The sequence below is a fragment of the Schistocerca piceifrons genome, chromosome 8 (genome assembly GCF_021461385.2).
Source record: "Schistocerca piceifrons isolate TAMUIC-IGC-003096 chromosome 8, iqSchPice1.1, whole genome shotgun sequence".
Taxonomy (NCBI): Eukaryota; Metazoa; Arthropoda; class Insecta; order Orthoptera; family Acrididae; genus Schistocerca; species Schistocerca piceifrons.
The window spans coordinates 161,105,070-161,126,757 of record NC_060145.1 but is presented as its reverse complement, the minus strand read 5'-3'; the positions used below and the strand labels follow the sequence as shown (position 1 = coordinate 161,126,757).

At 38.9% G+C, this 21,688-nt stretch overlaps 1 protein-coding gene across 4 annotated transcripts in view; it reads right to left on the bottom strand.

The window, feature by feature from the left end:
- The window catches only part of LOC124711207 (oxysterol-binding protein 1), a 306,892-nt gene extending 285,435 nt beyond the window's left edge, over window positions 1-21,457 (bottom strand). For 2 of the 4 annotated variants that reach the window (XM_047241150.1, XM_047241152.1), the window contains exons 1-2: window positions 21,244-21,457; window positions 20,790-20,852 (exon numbers count right to left, since the gene is read on the bottom strand). In XM_047241150.1, coding sequence (XP_047097106.1) covers window positions 20,790-20,852; window positions 21,244-21,371 — 191 coding nt within the window. In that variant the 5' untranslated portion in view covers window positions 21,372-21,457. The remainder of the gene's footprint in view (window positions 1-20,789; window positions 20,853-21,243) is intronic. The other 2 variants (XM_047241151.1, XM_047241153.1) reach the window with 2 other exon arrangements.
- Window positions 21,458-21,688: the final 231 nt, after the last annotated feature.

The window sequence follows — 21,688 nt, the reverse complement described above, 5'->3', positions numbered from 1 at the left end:
TCAACAACTCAGTCATAGACAATGATAATTTAAGAATGCTTTACCCCAGGGAGCCACTGTGGCTTTATGGTCTCCCAAAAATAAAGAGCAAGTCCTTCCAACACAGCATAGGCAAACATCTGGCACATCTGCTTAAACCTCTTGTGGGTCATTGTCCATACCAAGTCATTGACAAGAGTTTGTCAAAAAGCTCCAAGGGGTATGCCTGGACAATTGTGACCTAGTCACTTTGACGTCATATCTCTCTCCACAAGGGTGCCACTGGAAAACTCCATGGTACTACTCAAGGGTCAGTTTGATGACGACATGGTTAAACTGTTCCAACATTTGCTCACCACCACCTACTTCCAATGTGGTAGGAAATTCTGTGAGAAATGGACAAAGTCACCATGGGGTCTCCTCTAGCTCAAGATATTGCTAAATTATATACGTAACTCTCAAGAGAAAATAGCTCTCAAAAATGCACACCTGAAGCCAAAAACATTCTACAGATATGTAGAAGACAGCTTCATGGTATGGTGGCATCGTGAAGAAAACCGACACAGGTTCCTATGTCACTTTAACAGCTTACACGACATCACATTCACATGGAGATGGAAGAAAATCAATGACTACTGTTCCTAGACATCTGATGAAAAACAATCTGCAGTCTGGTACACAGAGCCAGAGCCATTTGCATCAAAATAAGTGTCGAAATTTCTTGGAAGCTGTGCCTTACATGGGGAAATGGTTTACTGACTGAGCTATCCAAGCATGACTCACAACTTGACATCACAGCTTCAGTTCTGCTAGTATGCCATTCTCTCTTTTCTACCTCCAATCTTCACAGAAGTTCTCCTGCACATTGCGGATTTAGCACTTCCCACAGAGTGAAAATTCATTCTGTAAATGAGAGTATGCCAGCTGATTTAGAGCATCTGTGGGAAACTTTCCACAAGAATAACTACGCTAAGACAAAAACAAGAAGCACTCTTCAGCCAAACAGGAGAAAAGAAGACAAGCTGCAAAAAGATATCAAATGCATAGCATTCATTCTGTATGCAGTTAGGATAATGGAGAAATATCACATATAAACTATCTTCTACAGAACACACAAAAGTGAAGCATGTTTCATTAAATCAGACCAACTAGGACTGCAGATGCCTTGTATGTACAGTTATCAGGCAGCATGCAGTATATCGGCCAGGCGCAGCTTTGTGTCTGGCAGCAGTATATGGAGCAAGTCAGAAGCATCCACTTTGACCGAACAACAAGTCTGAAGTGGTAGAGCACAGTATCAACGAAGGACTCATGTTTAGTTTTGAACAGATATAGGTGCTGAGGTGTGCCAAAGGGTTCTGGGAAGATAAGAGTTTAACACCCTGTCAACATTGAGATTATTAGGGATGGAGAACAATCTCTGTTTCAAAGATGGGAAGGAAGTTGGCGGTGCCCTTTCAAAGGAACCATCCCGGCATTTGCATGAGTGATTTAGGAAAAACCTAAATCTGGATAGCTGGAACGAATCTGAACCATTGCTGTCCTGAATGCAAGCCCCACATGCTAAGCATTGCACCATCTCGCCCAGTTGTACTTTGAGAAGCAGTGGTAATAAGATTACATGACAATCTCATCAACAGAGACACCAATTTTCATGGGATTTGGCAATAGTGAAAGGCCATCAAGAACTTGGTCAGAAAGCAGCTGACAGAATGGGCAGGGAATACCAAGAATCTACATCTGGACCCCCATCCCACAAGGACCTACTCCATCACTTTTTGCAATACTTTCTTTGGATGGAACACAATTGGCCAACCTGTTATCTCCTCACCAGCAGTGTCAGAGTCCAGTGACAATAAAAGATAACACAAAACAGGAAACTATCACTTCACCTGAAAATGATGAGTAGGAAACACTAAACATTGCTACAAGACAATGCTGCCAATCAGCTGATATTCTGAGATTTCATCAATGAAATAAAACAGTGAAGTAGTGATCAGGCATCATTGGGAGCAACAGCAGTTTTGTTACAGAACAGATATACATTTAATGCACATGTCGCTTCTAAGGGTCGGCAAGTGTATTTTCTCTGGTGTTTCGGTAGATATCTTCAACTTCGTATTTGCAATGTGTAGCTGGAGTAAACTGCAACAAACATTGCTCATCACATCTATCATGCAATGCCCAGTTTTGATGGAAAAAGTCTGTTTGTTCCCTGTAACAAACAAGATTATTTTTAAAGTGGAGTATTAAGTGCCCATTCAATAGAGCAGTCCCTAATTAGTCTAGTGCAATATTCAATCTAGTTATATGTATTAACAGTGGCAGTGAAACACGATGAACAACCAGTACTCCAGTGGGTATTGATAAAACAGTTATTGCATTAGACTATCTCGGGAACCATCAAATGGGCAAGTAAAATTTTGCTTTACAAATAATTTTGCTTGTAACAGAAAACACACTGACATTTTGCATTGACACTGGGCATCGCAGAAAAGACATGATGAGTAGTAGGTCTACTGTATTTTGTTTTAGCTGACTCCAGCTAAACACTGAAAGAACAATACTGCAAATATCTGCACAAACATTAGACAAAATGCACTTGATGCCCCTTCAGCGGGACACCCGGTATATGAGTAAGAATATTTAACATTTGTGGTATATCCACAGACAAAACGCACTTGACGACTCTGCAGAGGAACACACGGTATATGCGGAAGAATATTTAACATTTGTGGTATACCCAGTGCCAGAATGAAGAAATGGTTGTTCACTGGTGGTTTGACTGTGAATACAAGTGTTCAGGGTAAAGACCACCCGAATTTAGTTTCTGAAATGGAGTGAGTCTTCTTGAAAAAATTAATAAGTTGAGGTTCACCATCATAAGGACATGTGGCAAACATTTCACCCATAACTAATATCAAAGTCAAAAACTGACAGTTATATGACTGCAAACCCTTCTCTAACTTATCCGTGAAGACAGTATCATTCTGGTTACATCAGAATTAATCCCAATTCAAGTTTGACTGATAAAGTGTAAATAATGCACAGTCATAATGACATTGGTGAAAGCAATAAATAAATTGATATTTCAGTGTGACATGCGTAGAGATATTAAATTCTCAGCAGTGTATTGTCAAGTCTCTGGAGGAGTGAAGCATTCCAAATGCTTAGGGGGGTGGGGGGTGGGAGAAGTGTCGTCAAACAGACTTAAAAACTAAAGGTCTCCGACATCAGTCTGTTGTAGCAAATTTGGAACACATTTTATGCCCATGTATTATGACATTTCAGGAGACCGAAAACTTCCTCTGTAGAAATCAAGAGTCCTGTGAAACCTAGTTCACTCTGTTCATCTATGAGGCCCAAAAGCAATAGATACCAATGGCCTTACAGATGCTATGTTCCTTTACTTCTGGAAGGCATTCAGTCCAGTTCAGCACTGGCAGCTAATGACCAAAATATGAGCATACAGAATATCAGACCAACAGTGTCACAGACCCTATATTGTATGATTACACAATTTCAGAACAGTCTCTAGAATCAGTTACTTCTGTAAATTACCTTAGAGTACGCATAAGGAGCAAGCTGAAGTCGAGGGACCACATACAATTAACTGCAGGTAAGGCAGATGCCAGACAGATTCACTGGAAGAATCCTTAAGACATTTAGTCTGCCAACAAAGGAAGTAACTTACAAAACACTTAATAATTTTATGAATACTTGAATACTGCTCATCATTCTGGGATACATAGGCAGTAGGATTGACAGAGGAAACAGAGAAGATTCAAAGAATAGTAGGAAAGTATGTTACATGTTCATTTAATAAGCATGAAATCATCACGGAAATGCTCAGCTAACTCCAGTGGCAGACTCCACAAGAGAGACATTCTGCATCACAGTGTGGTCCAAGTTCTGCCCACATATGTTCCTTGAAGAATCAACCAATATATTGCCTCCTCCTACATATACATCATGAAGAGACCATGAAGACAGAATTAGACAGATCTGAGTCCAAACAGAGGCTTATCAGCAAATCGTCCTCCCCATGAACCACTCATAATTGTAACAGGAGAAAGAGGGGGTAACAATGGTACACAAGGTAGCCTCCATCACACACTATGAGGTTGCTGGTACAGAAAAACAGTGAAATTAGTGATGAGTGACTTCAGAAGAAGAGGTGGATGAGGAGAGTCAAAGGTTTCAGGCTGTTGTTGAAGTGGTTAAGAATCCTGGGTGAATGATTACAGTTAATCTAGGACAAATGAAGGACAGGTGTACGTCAATCAGACCAGAAATGTTTTCAATACAGAACACAGATCAAGAACAAGAAAATCATTATTGAGTAACCGAACTATAGTATCTTAGTAATAAGGTTGAGAGGAAGTGTGAGGTTCTGTATATATTGGAGTAGATGTTAGACATGGGAAGCAGCCTAATTATTACAAAGTTGTTTAAATTCAGCCTGAACAGGACCAGAGTGTATAGTTTGTTCTGTGGAAAGGATTGGTGACACCTCTCTTAGTCATGCACTATGAAGAAAGACCACAAGGGTAGCTATAACAGAATAATTGTATTTGACTGAATGGGTTCACATGATTAAACTTGGACAAATCTGAGAAATTATTTGACTTCCTAATGACAATGATTTTACAAATTTGGGCACACAACAGTGGAGTCTGCAAGATCAGTAGCAAAGTTTTACAAGACTAGTTCATTTAAATCCAGACATTCATTTGCTAAGTACCATTCTCTAACATGCTCATAAGTTGTAAAGAAGAAACTGGAAGCTCAGTCTAACTTAATAAGAAATAAATGTCAACATATTTTTTAAAAAAAGAAACTATCAGATAATGATGCATAAAGAAATATGGGATTTCTCTGATCTGCAACACAGTAACACCAAAAAAGAATAAGAGAAAATATAGATACCACACTCATACAAAATGGAAGGCACATTTTAAAGCATTCTCTCATGACGAAAGAAAATGTACTCGCACATCATGAAAATCTACTTACTGCTACAAGCACCAGAAACTGTTGGGTAGTCCTGCCAAATAGAAAGATTCCAGCTGTAAAATACTTCCTATACTGAGATGCATCAACTTCCTTAAACAGAGGGCATTAATTAGTTTTTAATTTAAGAGAGATCATATAGAAAATATTTCATGGCTAGATTTCTGGTTTAGCTACCCATTCCATCACCTCTCATTCACTACTACTACTACTAGGCCTACTCTAAGAGCAACATGGCACATTGTAGAGGAGTAATAAATTGTATTACAATAACCAAACAAGCCTCATTAACTGTTATGCTATCTTCATCATTTTCTTAAAGCCCTACTTAGTATTAAGCTACAAAACAAAACTCATTTCCCCTGCTTCAGTAAAAGAAGGGAGTTTCTGAACTAGTCCCTTTTCAACTGACTCCTTAAGGTGCAAGAAGTCAAAATGTTATTTTTGACACACAGCAAGGGCAGTTGTAGCATGAGATGACATTCACCTTTATAAATGTTTCATTATGAAATCATACTTGGGTAGGTATAATGAGACACCTGGTCTGAACGAAGAGAACATTCTATATAAAATAAAATCTTGAATAGTAAGTAGCAGTTTATAATCCAGTACACCTCCAATTTATACTAGAAGAACAGGTATTCATGAAATATTTTACTGGAGGTCTCTAAAGACTAGGCAAGACCTATAGTACTGCTACCTGAATAAAATTTTCAGTATGCTGTGGAGTGTATCCTGATAGGAAACTTCCTGGCAGATTAAAACTGTGTGCCAGACTGAGACTCAAACTCGGGACCTATGCCTTTCACAGATAAATGCCCTATCGACTGAGCTCCCCAAGCAAGAGTCACACCACATCAGCACAGCTTTACTTCTGCCAGTACCTCATCTCCTACCTTCCGAACTTCACAGAAGTTCTCTCGTTAAACATGCAAGACTAGCACTCCTGGAAGAAAAAATATTGTGGAGACATTAGTATTAAGCTACAAAACAAAACTCATTTCCCCTGCTTCAGTAAAAGAAGGGAGTTTCTGAACTAGTCCCTTTTCAACTGACTCCTTAAGGTGCAAGAAGTCAAAATGTTATTTTTGACACACAGCAAGGGCAGTTGTAGCATGAGATGACATTCACCTTTATAAATGTTTCATTATGAAATCATACTTGGGTAGGTATAATGAGACACCTGGTCTGAACGAAGAGAACATTCTATATAAAATAAAATCTTGAATAGTAAGTAGCAGTTTATAATCCAGTACACCTCCAATTTATACTAGAAGAACAGGTATTCATGAAATATTTTACTGGAGGTCTCTAAAGACTAGGCAAGACCTATAGTACTGCTACCTGAATAAAATTTTCAGTATGCTGTGGAGTGTATCCTGATAGGAAACTTCCTGGCAGATTAAAACTGTGTGCCAGACTGAGACTCAAACTCGGGACCTATGCCTTTCACAGATAAATGCCCTATCGACTGAGCTCCCCAAGCAAGAGTCACACCACATCAGCACAGCTTTACTTCTGCCAGTACCTCATCTCCTACCTTCCGAACTTCACAGAAGTTCTCTCGTTAAACATGCAAGACTAGCACTCCTGGAAGAAAAAATATTGTGGAGACATGGCTTAGTCACACCCCAGGAAGTCTCATCTCGGTGTACACTCTGAGAAAAAATTTTGTTCTGGAAATTTTCCCTAGGCTGTAGTTAAGCCATGTCTCTGCAGTATACATTCTTACAGGAGTGCTAGTCTCACAAGTTTTGTGGGAGCGCTTCTGTGAAGTTTGGAAGGTAGGAGATGAGGTAGTACTGCCGGAAGTAAAGCTGCGAGAACGGGGCATGGCCTGTGCTTGGGTAGCTCAGTCAACAGAGCACTTGCCGACGAAAGGCATAGGTAACGAGTTCAAGTATCGGTCCAGTACCCAATTTTAATCTGCCAGAGGGTTTTTAGTACTGTCAATTTACTTTCTTAACAAATTAGGTAAGTAAGTTTGACTTTAGGTTTTAGTAGTGTCTACCTATATTAGAAGGTAATGGAACAAAGTGCACTTGAGTATCAGCAGTGCTAAACTGAAACATAGCTACTGAATTGAACACAAATTACCTACATTGTATATACAGCAGTTAGTTTGGGCCTAATAGAAGTATATTGTGTGAATAAAGTTGTATATTTTATTACAAAAAGTAATATCTGCTGCCCAAACAGAAATTACTATACTACTTTCATAATCTGCAGTGACACGTCTAACAATTTCAAGCCTGTACACAATTTTGTTTGATGATTTCTCAAAATTTTCTGCACCATAAAAAAGTTCAAAGAACTATCATGTAAGCAGGAACTCCAAGATGAACTTTTCAGTGTACATGGACACACTAGTCAACAACCACACCAAAAATGTGAGAAAGAATATGATGAGAAACCAACATAGTGGATATGACTAAAACCTTTAATGTGGAACACATTGCAACAAATAATAAAACTAGTAATTACCAGATAAAAATAAAATTAGTACATCTTGCATCTATCGGTCTAAAATTTCTCTTTCCTATTTACAAATTTTTGGCAATGTTCACAGACATAACCCCACAAGAAAACCAATCTGTTGACTATAATTTGTACAGTAGTTTTTAGAGGGGGGCTGAATTTTTTTATATGTATAAATAATTTTTACAAGGCATTGTGGGTACTTTGCAACTCTTACATTTTACACGACAAGGAAATTATTTTGTAAATGCAAACTATTTTTGGAACTCTTCTAGATACTTAACAAATGTTTTTGATTTATAACATAACAGAAAGGACTGATTGCTGTGCTGTATGATATATAGTTTTAGCTATTTTGTTAACCAATATAGGGAACCAACAATACACTATCTGATCAAAAGTATCCTTAAAGTTTGTGGCACCCTCCATCGGTAATGCTGGAATTTAATATGGTGTTGGCCTACCCTTAGCCTTGGTGACAGCTTCTACTCTCGCAGGCATATGTTCAATCAGGTGCTGAAAGGTTTCTTGGGGAATTGCAGCTCATTATTCATGGAGTGCTGCACTTACGGAAGGTATCGATGTCTGTCGATGAGGCCTGGCACAAAGTCGGCATTCCAAAACATCCCTAAGGTGTTCTACAGGATTTAGGTCAGGACTCTGTGCAGGCCAGTCCATTACAGGGATGTTGTTGTTGTTGCTGTTGTTGTGTAACCACTCCGCCACAGGCCGTGCATTACGAACAGGTGCTCAATAGTGTTGTAAGATGCAATCACTATCCCTGAATTGCTCTACAACAGTGGGAAGCAAGGAGTTGCTTAAAACACCAATGTAGGGCTGTGCTGTGATAGTGCCATGTGAAACAATGACGGGTGCAAGTCCCCTCCATGAAAAATATGACCACACCATAACACCACCGCCTCCAAATTTTACTGTTTTTACTACACACGCTGGCAGATGACGTTCACCAGGCATTCTCCATACCCACACCCTGCCATCGGATCGCCAAATTGTGAACCATGATACTCCACACAATGTTTTGCCTCTGTCAATTGTCCAATGTTTATGCTCCTTACACCGAGCAAGGCGTCGTTTGGTATTTACCGGCATGGTACGTGGCTTATGAGCAGCCGCTCAACCATGAAATCCAAGTTTCCCCACCTTCTGCCTAACTGTCAAACTACTTGCAGTGAATCCTGATGCAGTTTGGAATTCTTGTGCGATTGTCTGGATAGATGCCTGCCTATTACACATTACGACCCTCTTAAACTGTCAGTGGTCCCTGTCAGTCAACAGACAAGGTCAGCCTGTACACTTTTGTTCTGTACGTGTTCCTTCACGTTTCCACTTCACTATCACGTCAGAAACAGTGGACCTAGGGATTTTTAAGTGTTTGGAAATCTTGCGTACAGACGTATGAAACAAGTGACACAATCACCTGACCATATTCAAAGTTCGTGAGTTCCGCAGAGCACCCCATTCTGCTCCCTCATGGTGTCTAATAACTACTGAGGTTACTGATATGGAGTACCTCGCAGTAGGTGGCAGCACAATGCAGCTAATATGAAAAACGAACGTTTTTGGGCGTGTTCGGATACTTTTGACCACATAGTGTGTATCTTCAACAATAAGCACATACTTTTTCAATAGCATTCAAGAGCTCATAAAGGAAGCGTGATGTTTGTTATGGCTTAGAGTAAAATTTTCTGGAAATTTAGACAGGAAATGTGCTAACCATGAAGGCCAAGACTGCTACAATTCAGATTCCATAAAGAAGCCACCCCTCCCCCCAATTGTGATGTTCCGTGTTGCAAACCAGATGAAAAAATGACAGCAGTCTTTACCTTCATATTCGGCAGAATCTCCGTGTCTTCGTGTGCTAAGTTTTACTACAGACTGTATTAAGTATCACATCAGTGTACTCCTCAAGGGCTCTAAAATGTTGTAAAAACTTCACAGTTCTGTTTAAAGTAGTTGTTGCAGCATCCCAGTATGTAACAGAAGTTAAAAGATTTTGCCATACAATAAAAACAGAAAACAAGGGTCAATGTTAGAAGGAAGTTGAAAGTGCTGTCCTTGAAAGTTGTGTATGTGAACATTTACAACATTCTGACCATGAATAAATTATGACTGACAAGATTAGGTAGCTCATCAGCTTTGCAACAATTGATTTTTTTTAACTTCTATAACATTTGAGTAAGCCTGACATAATAAAAGAAGATGGTGAATAAAATATCTCATTGTTTGTGCCTTGCATAACTAAGAATTTCGTACTGTAGGCTACTTATTTATACTGATTCTGTTTTATTACCATAGAAAAGGGCTATAAAAATGATTTTCTTAATACAATGTCAAGCCCACTGCTTTCAAAAATGCACATACCTATTAAAAAGTCTGTCCAGTTGTAAACTCTGACAAATTGTCACATGTGCATCAACGCTGGGCAACTCCCAAATTTATCTACAAATTTCAGGTTTATTATTCACTCTGCATAAAAAAATGAACTGAAATTTACTTTTAAGGCATCATAAGAATGACATGAAAAATATTCTGTAATCTACAGTACTTTGACAACCAAATTAGTTTTTGGTCTATCTGGTAAAAAAGTGAAAAGTGGAGTTGTCCACCTCTGATAAAGAATTTCTCAAGTTTTGTAGTATGGTGCAAAATGTTCTTTGGAACTCAAGATATACTGCATGTATCTGGCTGCCTTGTTCTAACAGAACTAAAGATGTCATGTGAGAAAATTGCAACTTGGATTTCACATGACCAATGTTTTTCAGTCCATACTGGTTGACATGGAGGGAGTTACACTGTTTGATACACTTCACCACATTTGAATCCACAGTATATTCTGATATTCTACAACAGATCGATGTCAAGGATTTCGGATGACAGTTTGATTCACACCTCTGCTACCCTTATTGTAGATGGGTGTGACCTGATTTTATTTATTTACTTATTTTTTCCCACCTACTGGGTAGAGTTTCTTGCTTCAAGGGATCCATGCTATAAAAACAGGAGCTAACTTCGCCGCAAGCTTTATACAGGATCTGACAGGGATTCCACTGAGGCCTGATGCTTTGTTAAAACTGATCAATTTCACCTCTTTCTCAATATAATTCCCACTTATATCTATATCCCTCATACTTGCAGTGGTGAGAGAATTAACTACGTCAGTACTCTTTGATCTTCTTTTGTAAAGGAAAATTTGAAAATAAAGTTAAAATTTCCACTTTTGCTTTACTACTGCCAAGTTCAGTTGTTGTCCCCTCTATAAATGTGTGCGCAGTAACTTTTTGCCACTAACAGCCAACACATATAACCAGCAATTCTCTGAGTTCTGAGAAATCCGTTGATAAGATCCTGCTACGGTAGTCTCTGAAAGCTTCAGCTCTTCTTACAGCTCAACTTGTTTTCCTTAGTGTCTCTCTATTTACAGCCCTTATCTTTGCATTACGCCTACTGTAACATAGTCACTGTTTCTTTAGAAATTTCTTTACCAAGAATATATCCCACAAATGGTCTTTTCCATCAAGAATTGTTGTATTAAGTGCATGTCTACCTAGAGCTTAGTCAATTATTCTTCTAACTTGAGCCACAGTTCTTATACATAGTCCAGGCCACAGCTTGAACTTTCTCTTTCAGTTACAACACTACTGCCTCTTTATGTAATCTACTGAATACGTAAATCTTTCTACTTGTTTTAATTGCCTTTTGTTGCTACATAGGTATGGAAAAATACCTCTTTTTACTAAGAACACACACACACACACACACACACACACACACACACACTTCCCAGCTGTGTACTACCTATTCCCACCACTCTTCCTTCTCCTCTCCTGCAGGCTCTCTCTCTCTCTCTCTCTCTCTCTCTCTCTCTCTCTCTCTCTCTCTCTCTTGTTCCACTGCTGTCCCGTGCTCTCCCCTACATGTCTCCCTCTTCACAACAGCTTTCTCTCCTTTCCACGCCACCCCTCTACAAACCACAAATGTGGACGTGTGTGTGTGTGTGTGTGTGTGTGTGTGTGTGTGTGTGTGTGTGTGTGTGTGTGTGTACTAAAAGAAGTAAGAACCCAAAAGCTAGTGTTACCTTTTTCCATCATGTGTTTGTGTGTGCCACGCATCAATCTTCTACACGTAAGTTGTTGTCTTTCCTAATTTTATGAGTTCACATGTTACACTTAGTTTTTCATAGCTGGCATTTAGTGTTTTTCTTAAAAAAAGTGTTCATGATGAATAATTTATTGTCTTCCACAATTTGAACTAGCCTTTCACCCCTTTCGTTCCTCTCATCGATTCCATGGCAGTCTACTGAGACATCACCCTGTTTTTTTATACCGACTTTGGCATTTAAGTCCCCAATTACCAGTTTAAAGTGGCAGTCTCGTCCTTTGTTATGCGCATTTTTTACTTCTTCATAAAATGCTTCTACTTCATCATCTGAATAGTTTGCTGTAGGGGTATACTTGGACTATTTGTAGTTTGTATCTTTTTGATATTTTAATAACAAGCCTTGCTACTTTACTTGATGTTCCTTCTATTATTGATACTTTGTCTTTTTCATCTTTATTTATTACGAAACCCACACCCTTTGTTCTACCATGTTTTTTTTTTTTTGAAGTGATACAGAACATTTCCTGACTTCAGAGTTACACACTGTTCCACTTTATAATGTACTTCCCTCAGACCACCTACAGTCCATTTTATTTTCTTCAATTCTTCTTCAATTTTGCTTAGTCTGTATTCACCCACAAGTAACTGGCAGTTTAATAACTTCATTAAATAACTATTCCATGATTTTTATTGGCCAGTCCAGCATAAATTATCAGTACAACCTTGAAATAACATACTGAAAGACAAAACAACTGTAGAAGATGACAAACATATGAAGGAGACGGCAACCTCAGAAACAAGCGAAGCAAAGAAACATGATCCATGTGTCATGTCAAAGTATAATGAATAACATAATTATACAATGTATAGAGTGGAAATTTGCTACGGTATACCTTAGGTATGTGACAATAGATGTATCTGTTCATTCTATCAAATGATTACTGTAAATTCACTTAATCTGTCTTTGTGTAACATGGTTGATAAGTTGATAATGCTACTGTTTATGCATACAGACCTGAAGATGGTGCATCAAAGTGCCGAAACTGGTAACTACACAATAAGTAATATCATAAGGACAGCTGTAAGAGTTTCCTTTTCTCACAACAGTGAACAGCCTTGGTCCCCAAGAACTCCAGCCAAAAGGACGGACATACAAAAACTACCACTATTTTCTTTCCTATTCCACTTGCAAATGGAGCAAGGGAAAAACTATTGTCAATATGCCTCCATATGAGCCGTGATTTCTCTCATCTTTATGCAAAATGTACTTTGATGGCAGTAGAATGATTAAGCAGCTAGCTGCAAGTGTGTGTTCTCTAAACTTTCTCAACAGTGTTATGTGGAAAAAACATTTTCTTCCCTCCAAGGATTGCCATTTCAGTATTGAGTACTTGTAGCATCTCCATGAGACCCGCACGTTGACTGAATCTACTGATGAAACGTCTATGGGCAAGCTTCTGACTTGCTTTGATGTCTTCTTTTAATCTAACCTGGTGGGGACCCCGAACAATTGTGCAAGGCTTGCACAAGTTTTATTCACATGGTCTCCTTTGTTGATGAGCTTTCCTAAAATGCTACCAATAAATTAAAGTCAACCACTTGCCTTCTCTGCTACCACCCCTGCATGCTCATTCCATTTTGTATCGCTTTGCAATGTTATGCCAAGTTACTTAATTGAAATGGTTTTATCAAGAAGCACACCACTAGAACTGTATTCAAACATTACAATTTTTTTTCTTACACACCTGAATTTACATATATTTCTCTACATTTACAGCAAGCTGCCATTCATCCCATTAAAAGAAATTCGCTCTAAATCACTTTTTATCCTTCTACAATTATTCTCCAATGATACAATGATGATACAATTGGAGAATATGTAATTTGGAACAGAGGTTTTCTCAAAAGTTTTCACTTAAATCTGTGGCAAAGTCTGGTATTTGAGAGAATGATCAAGTTATCACTTTGTTCCTTCCCTTCATACTGAGTCTTGCACAAACAATCTCATGAGCAGTTTCTGTTTCTGTCTTGGTGGATTTGTATCCCTTGACTACTGCAATTAATACATACTACACACTACAGCTATTGCTAGCCTATCCTTCCACTATACTCCTGGATCCACCCCGAAAGTATCACTGCTGTCTATTTAGGGTTTTGGCCAGTTTTCTCTACCTAGTGTATATGACCTTCATTGCTTCTTTAAGAATGCTTCAAACTCAGACATTTTGCTGCAAAATCTCCAGCCACAATGAATGTATGTAAAACTGACCACATCTAAAATTAATTTCTAAAATGAAAGTACTAAAATGATAATTCATGCAAAGTTAAGACTTCACTAACAGTGTTCAATGTAAGTTATCAAACAATGGAAAATTTGGTATGGGATACTCGGAACATGATGGCATTGAGTGACAGACATGCATATTAAGTCCACCAAGTAATCCTTCCTCAGACTTATGGTACAAAAGGGAAGAAAAACACACACACACACACACACACACACACACACACACACACACACACACAGAGAGAGAGAGAGAGAGAGAGAGGTGGGGGGATCGATTTTTCTATACCTGAAGGAAGATTGTTTTCAATAGGTTAGACTACTTTTGAATGTACTTGAAATGTGTCTGTCTGTTGCTCAATCCCTTCTCTATGTAGTGCATAGCAATCTATCATAATTAACAGTATAGGTTGTGGTAGCAAACTTTCTGCCCTACTGTAAAACTACCCCAAAAATTTTAATAGCCACAGGAAATACTGACCTTAGTGACACCACCACTGCTTTGACCCATGACATGAAAGCAACGTACGTAAATGCAATATGCACAAAATATACGTCACAATAAGTACTTTGGTTATCTTTATAACATCACATTCATAGCATTGTCAACTCACAACCAACTGTCAACTTCCAAACTAACCTAGAGCTTAAAGAATTTCTATGTCACCACAAAATAATACCTAAGTAATACAAACAACAGCTTTTACCATGTACACCAGTTGATGCTGATGGTAGCAACCATTACCCCGTATTTTACACCTGAAATATTCTAATTCAGTCAAAACTAATAATCTATATAAATAAAAGTTTAAAAGTTCGTTTGTTTGAAATTCTGTCTCCAAAAGTTCTTCTCTGATTCCTTTGAAATTTTGAGCCAACATCGCATTCAAATCCAAAAAATTTTTTTTATACATCTACTGGAATTCCATACATGGGATATGTTGTTAGCAAAACCCTCAGGTTCTTTTCCTGAAAACTTAAATCCCCGAAGTGCTTCAACGATTACTTCAAAATTTTGACACAATACTGAATGTGAATATTGTTTTTTATATATCTGTTTTTTTTTTTAATACACATAATAAATACGTAACATATAAAGGGGAAATATTATTACCAAAAATATCGAAAAGTTCTCAGCCGATTTACTTCAAATTTTTACACAATACTCTAATGAACATTTGGACACACATAGGATATATATATTTTTTAATATATATGATATGTAAATAAACAGGATGTGTGTCTTAACTTGAGACAACAAAAATCTCAAAAACAACGCATCATCCACAAAAAGTTTCTAGGTAAACAGTTGATATTAGGAAAGGGGACATGTGTCTGTGCTACAACTGGCCATCATCTAACCCAGCGAGGGCTGGGTCACTTTTGTATTTTCAAACTGGAAACCCCCCCCCTTACCCTCATCCATTTTTATGCATATTCGTATTCTATCGAGAAACATCAAAATTGCCTGTTTTTGCAATTAAGAACCAACGTATTTGATTCTACATTCAATTACAACGTATGAGGGGCACTCAGTAAGTAATGCGACAGTTTTTTCCTCCCTCCCTCCCCCCCTCTCCCCAAATGCAGGTTGATTTATTCAGGATTCCAATACACCAGCATATGTAAACAGTTGTGCTATTGTGTACCAGGTTGTATAACGCAACAAGCAACTATGAGCAATATGTATACAGACATAGCCTGTTGCACAAGGTGCTTTATGTTTTTAAATATTTTAGCGGTGAGAAACCTTTTATAATGCAATATTTTTATGTACTTGACCTCTTACACAAGAGGTCTGCATCAAATGAAAATGTTTTACAACAAAAGATTTTCTTACTTGTAGATGACAGTGTAGTCTGTTGAAACTGGTTGTCTTAAATAACAAAGGAATATATTATGCGATCTTGGCTGTTGAATGGTTTTTAACAATTAAACACATGGCCCTTCAATTCTCACAGAGTAAGAAATTTCAGTATTATGCCGCATTCTTTCGACTACAAAATCCTATTTTTTCAACATAATCACCGTTTAATGTGACAGATTTACACCACCTTAATTGAATGCCTGTATGCCCACATGGTACTACTCTAGTGGTTGACATTGAAACCACCATCTTGCTGCATCAGCAACCTCCCCATCATCCACATACTGCCTCCCACTGAATGAATCCTTCACTGGGCCAAACAGATGGAAGTTGGCAGGTGTAAGATACAGGCTGTACGGTGGATGAGGAAGAACAATCCAATGAAGCCCTGTGAGCATTACAGTGATGTCCAGTTGAGCAAGGTGTTTGATTGTGATCTATCAGTCACCTCGAATGAGTGTGTCTGCACGTTCAACCACTGAAGGAGTCATAGCTGCATGCGGACAGCAGTACGTTGGAGTTTGGAGAGATTTGTGCAACCTTACTGCGATGACAGATGCCTCACCCAATGACGCACCATGCTTTTGTTCACTGTCAGACTTCCATAGACATTCTGCAAGTGGCTATGAATATCTGCAGTGCTCTGGTTTTCTGCCAAAAGAATTTCAATGGCAGCTCTCTCCACAGAACACATCTCCATTACAGGCAAACTTTTGAAGGCTAAGTGTAGCATCGCCACCTACCGGAACTTTATAAAACTGTACGGGCTGAAGTGGGAATATTCCATGACGTCCCATAACAAACTCTGCATTTTCCAACCGAAATTGGCTGAGAAAAAAAAATGCACTGCATTACTTATTGCACGCCCCACTCTCTTCTCATGGATGTCTCAAGTTTACTTTAGTGTTACAAACTTGATGGTACAGTAAAATATGGTTCACCATTTCAATGTCTAGTTAGAAGCTATGTTCAATGTGACCCAGAAACAGCAACATCAATGTCTGTTCCCAGTGTATTGTTGAGCCCCTTACCTTTCACCATAGGGGTGCTTGACTTTGGTGGGCCCCTTGCCTCTCACCACTGGGGTGCTTCGTTCCAGTGAGCATTCACGGCAGGTGCATCTGTCATAGCTCTGTTAACGTTTTACCTTATTGTAATGGTTGTGATTTGTATCCCACCGGTAGCAGTGTAGCGGCCAATGGAAGATTTACAGCAGTTGGATGGAAACACACCAAAATCAATCACCCTGGTGTCGGGGTTCAAAATGGTTCAAATGGCTCTAAGCAGCATGGGACTTAACATCTGAGGTCATCAGTCCTCTGGACTTAGAACTAGGCCCACTTACACCTAACCAACCTAAGGACATCACACACATCCATGCCCGAGGCAGGATTCGAATCTGCGACCGTAGCAGCAACGTGGTTCCAGACTGATGCGCCTGGAACCGCTTGACCACAGCAGCCGGCGGTGGGGCTCACGTGTGGCCACAAGCATTATAATGGTTTGGAAACTCACCACAATCAACCCAACCCCCTTAAAAAAAAAACAATCACATTTCCAGCCTCAGCTAACATCTGAACATCAATATCCACCGTTTGAACATAAAAGTTCACATTTACATTGTAAATGCAATGCAGAACCGAATACGTTGGTTCTTAACTGCAAAAAGAGGCACACTAGACATATGTCGATTACAGTGCCATCTACCACAAATGGAAAATAATAGTTTGAGTAAACTGTATACCTCGTTTGGTGCAGAATCTGAATTTGCAATAAAAATGGGGTTTCCCACCTGAAAATATAAAGCTCACCCCACCCACACAGAACGGGTGGTTAGGAGGCAGCCGGTTGTAGCACAGGCGGATGTCGCCTTTAACTAATATTAACTTTTTGCCTCATGAATCATTTTCGAGATGTTTAGTTGTCTCAAGTTAAAACAATATCTCTCTCTCTCTCTCTCTCTCTCTCTCTCTCTCTCTCTCTCTCTCTCTGTGTGTGTGTGTGTGTGTGTGTGTGTGTGTGTGTGTGTGCGTGAGAGAGAGAGAGAGAGAGAGAGAGAGAGAGAGAGAGAGAGGGGGGCAAAAGAATGTAAATGCCAAACAGAGCAACAAATTGACAGGTAATGAAGCTTAATGTTTGTATCCACGACTTATCGAAAACTGCAATGGAGCGAGGGAGGGAGGAGAGGCGGGCGGGGGGGGGGGGGGGGGGGGGGGGAGGGCGGGGGGAACGTCCAATATGCAACTTTTACCCTGGTTACCTAAAACCATTCTCCTATCGGTTACATAAAATTATTTTACTAACTGTCGTGCACAAAAGTAAAAGTGTGTACACTTGCAGTGTTCCCAATCTTAAATCAATTTTAAAATAATTTGATATCAAAAAGTTTCTATCCTTTAAACAAGCATTTACTCCACAGTATTGATTCAAGTGGTTCAAATTATGACAGCGACTCACCTTGAAAATGGTTGTAAAGTTATGAGCCCAAATAGTGGAAGAAGAAATGAGACTATCCCAGATGCACACCAGAAAGATGATGGAACATAACTTTTTTTTTAGTGATATAAGTACCATCTACTCACAGTTCCTGAACATCCATGAGCAACAATCTTGTTTTTCAGTGTCACAGAAAAAAAAAAAAAACATATTTTTCCTTCCAAGGTCCTTTATTAGAAACATTATGTCTTGGCAAGGTAAATATGCTTGAAGGTTCTTTATTCTGACATGTACCGATAAATGTTTGTTCTAGAAAACAGAAACTAAATGTATGCAAAGACAGAGACTCATCCTTTTTTCTGTCTTTGAACAAATTATTTTTCACGGCCATTTAAAGTAAACAACGTTTTTAATACTAAACTGCTCCTATAAAATTCTAGATGCCAAGAAACCTACTCACCAACTCCCAGTTGCAAAACCTACAAATACCAACAGCAAAGGGGCAGATGGGATAGTGGTAGAAAAACTGAAATTAACTAGAGAAAACACACACAAACATATATAAACAGCAGTCCTGAACATATGGGCCAGCAAGAAACTCCTTGAAAACTGGGCCTCAGCTGCTATCCACCCAATACACAAAAACAGAAGCGAAACAGATTGTGGTAAGTACAGACGAATATTTCTCCTTGCAGTAACATACAAAATCTTTTACAAAAACTTCAAACAACATGTAACAAGACAGCTGGACGAAAAGCTAAAGTCACTGCTTCCAAGGATATCAAAGGAGCTAAAACTAAAGAAATTTAGCGTATGGATCTCGGTGAAATAGTTGCTGTCAATCAAATGAAAATCAAATTAGATAGTGCATACCATGCTTGCAGAAAAATGTACACATTGAAAAATCTATCAATGAATATCAAACTAAGACACTATAACACAACAGTCAAACTGTCAGTTCTCCGTGCAGCAATGTGCCTATCCCTAATCAAGGAGACCCCAAAAGGAATCCTCTAATTAGTAGAAAGAAAACTGCTGCGAAAGACAGTGGGACCGAGGATCCTACCAGATAAGAGACAATGGTAACACCTAATCAAAGTCTACCAACACCAAGAAAACATCACCAAAGCCATCAGAAGACAACAACTCGTACACATGTACAGAATGGGCTCCCACAGGTTGTCCTGTAAGATCTTCAAAACAGCCAACAAGTGTAAAATCACTGGCTCCCTGTGGATCAAGCAAATAGAGAAGGATCTTGCAGAACTTCATATTACGCAATGCTTAATAACTAACAGGAGTGACTATCATTTAACTATTTAAACTGACCCTTCCTAACATCCCTTATAATGTCACTGGGAATTATTTTAATTAAAAAAAAAGCTACAAATGTAACTTGCAAAAATTTAATTCCCACTAATGAATTTGGTAACTGGAAAGTCTTACTTCATAACACTGACTAGCAGTGAATTATGACTTATTTCACCTGACTTATGAATATTATCTCACTCCTGATGAACACAATCTTTATGGAGACTAATGAGACTGAGTAATCCTGTGCAGTTGTTAGCTATTTACAATTGAAATGAATTTCTCAATCTAGTCAATATGATCCTCAATTGAACTCATCTTCAAATCAGACATTATGTATTGTACCATAGTGTGCCACACTGTACATTGCACTGGCTCTAATGGCTGCAGGAAGTATTACGCATTCACTTTGATAACACTGGTTGGGAATATAAGAGAGAAGCCTTACTCCTGGGAGTAATGCATCGCACAATGAGGCTAAAAAATATAGGCCTAGTCTACTGTTTGCTATATTCCACACAACTAATAACTCTTGATGTTTGGCTCCCCAGTGATCATGTGACTACTGGTAACTAGGACCTACTGTAACAAGAATGCAAAGCCATTTCACAGCATTTCATTACAGAATATTATGCTCTTATAGTGACAATATATAGTAACAGTTATTCCCTTACACTACTGTAACTGATACAAGATAAATACATCCAGTTCCTAGAAAACATTTTAACTTATGACAGCTGTGCATGTAACAGCTGCAATGCTGATACCTAAACATATAAAAGCAAAAAAATCGCAAATACATCAGCAAGCTGCTAGTCCGCATTTATTTATTTGCACTGGTTGATAACAACATCCGCTAACAGGTTTATAAACAATAAAGGCTTCCATGACGTAAAGCAGCTAACCTTGGGCAGATTCTGATTGATCCACTACACTATGGTCTGCATTTTCAACTGAGCAACTATATCCACACCAGGCATCCAAACACTACAAGTGCCATCAGCTTCAGGGCTTATTCTATTTATGGCAAAAATCCTTTACAATGAGGTTGTTACAATGATTGGACTGGTCTACATTTAATAGGAACAAGTAGTTTTCAGAAGCGTTCTAGGACTACCCGGGGGGGGGGGGGGGGGGGGGGGGCGGACTGGAGCCGGGGACATGCAAGCCAAAGAAAGCTTTCTTCTAAACAGCACTGCTAACATGGAATGGGGAAGCCAAAATTGTTTTCGAGCAGAGTTAGTTTTCAAATTAAAGTTGTGAGCACAAACTGAGTTCATGCGAGCGATTACAAGTACTTACTCCGTCCGAGCAGCCCGCCGGCGGCGGCGGATAGACAGTTTGGACCCCCCCGAATTTTCGGCCCTAGAATAAACCCTGATTTGTACGAAGCATGACACCAAAATTATCTAACCGAACCTAAAAATGTTATTACTCTAAGGGATGAGTGAATGGCTAATAATACTCCTATGTAATCTTTTTTTTCTTTCTTTCTACTTTAATGAGCGACAAAGTCGTGCAAGGTATTATCTACTGAACAGCTGAAGGCCGATTAAATGTCAAACTACTTCGCTGAGACTTTTAGAAAGAAAGTTAAGTTCTGGTTGACATCCATGGCCAGATTGTTATTGCTCTTAGCTACATAATGTCATGACATTGTTTTCTGCGCAAATCATTCGAATGACAGCAAAGCATTCTAGTACGTGCGAATGACATAATCCATATCATTTAGGTGAAAGTGTCTGTACAGTCTTACCTGTAATACGACAAAAGTCCATTAGACAGCACAAACCATCTTCGCTGGTATCCTTTTAAATAGTTGGTCCATTTGAAAAGCCATCCTTTCATTTCAGGCTCACTGTGGGACGATTTTACATCAGCCATTTCGGTAAATTATTGTTAAACTATTGCAGGCACATATCACTTCACGTAACGCAGACCACCATTTTCAAGATGGCAGCACCTCAATGCGACGTCTGAAGTATTACTACGCCAGAAAAGCGACAGGGCGTTGCGAATACAGGACACCAAATTAAGATGCAATGCATTGGACATTGCATCATTCATTGCGCAAATATAGACATACTATATTTTATAGTTGTCTATGAAAGCAAATTCAAGTGTTTTTTTGCTTGTGTCCATTGTTTTTTCTGTAATTTTCACTCACAAGTTTCGCCTCCGTGAAACGATTACATTTAGTA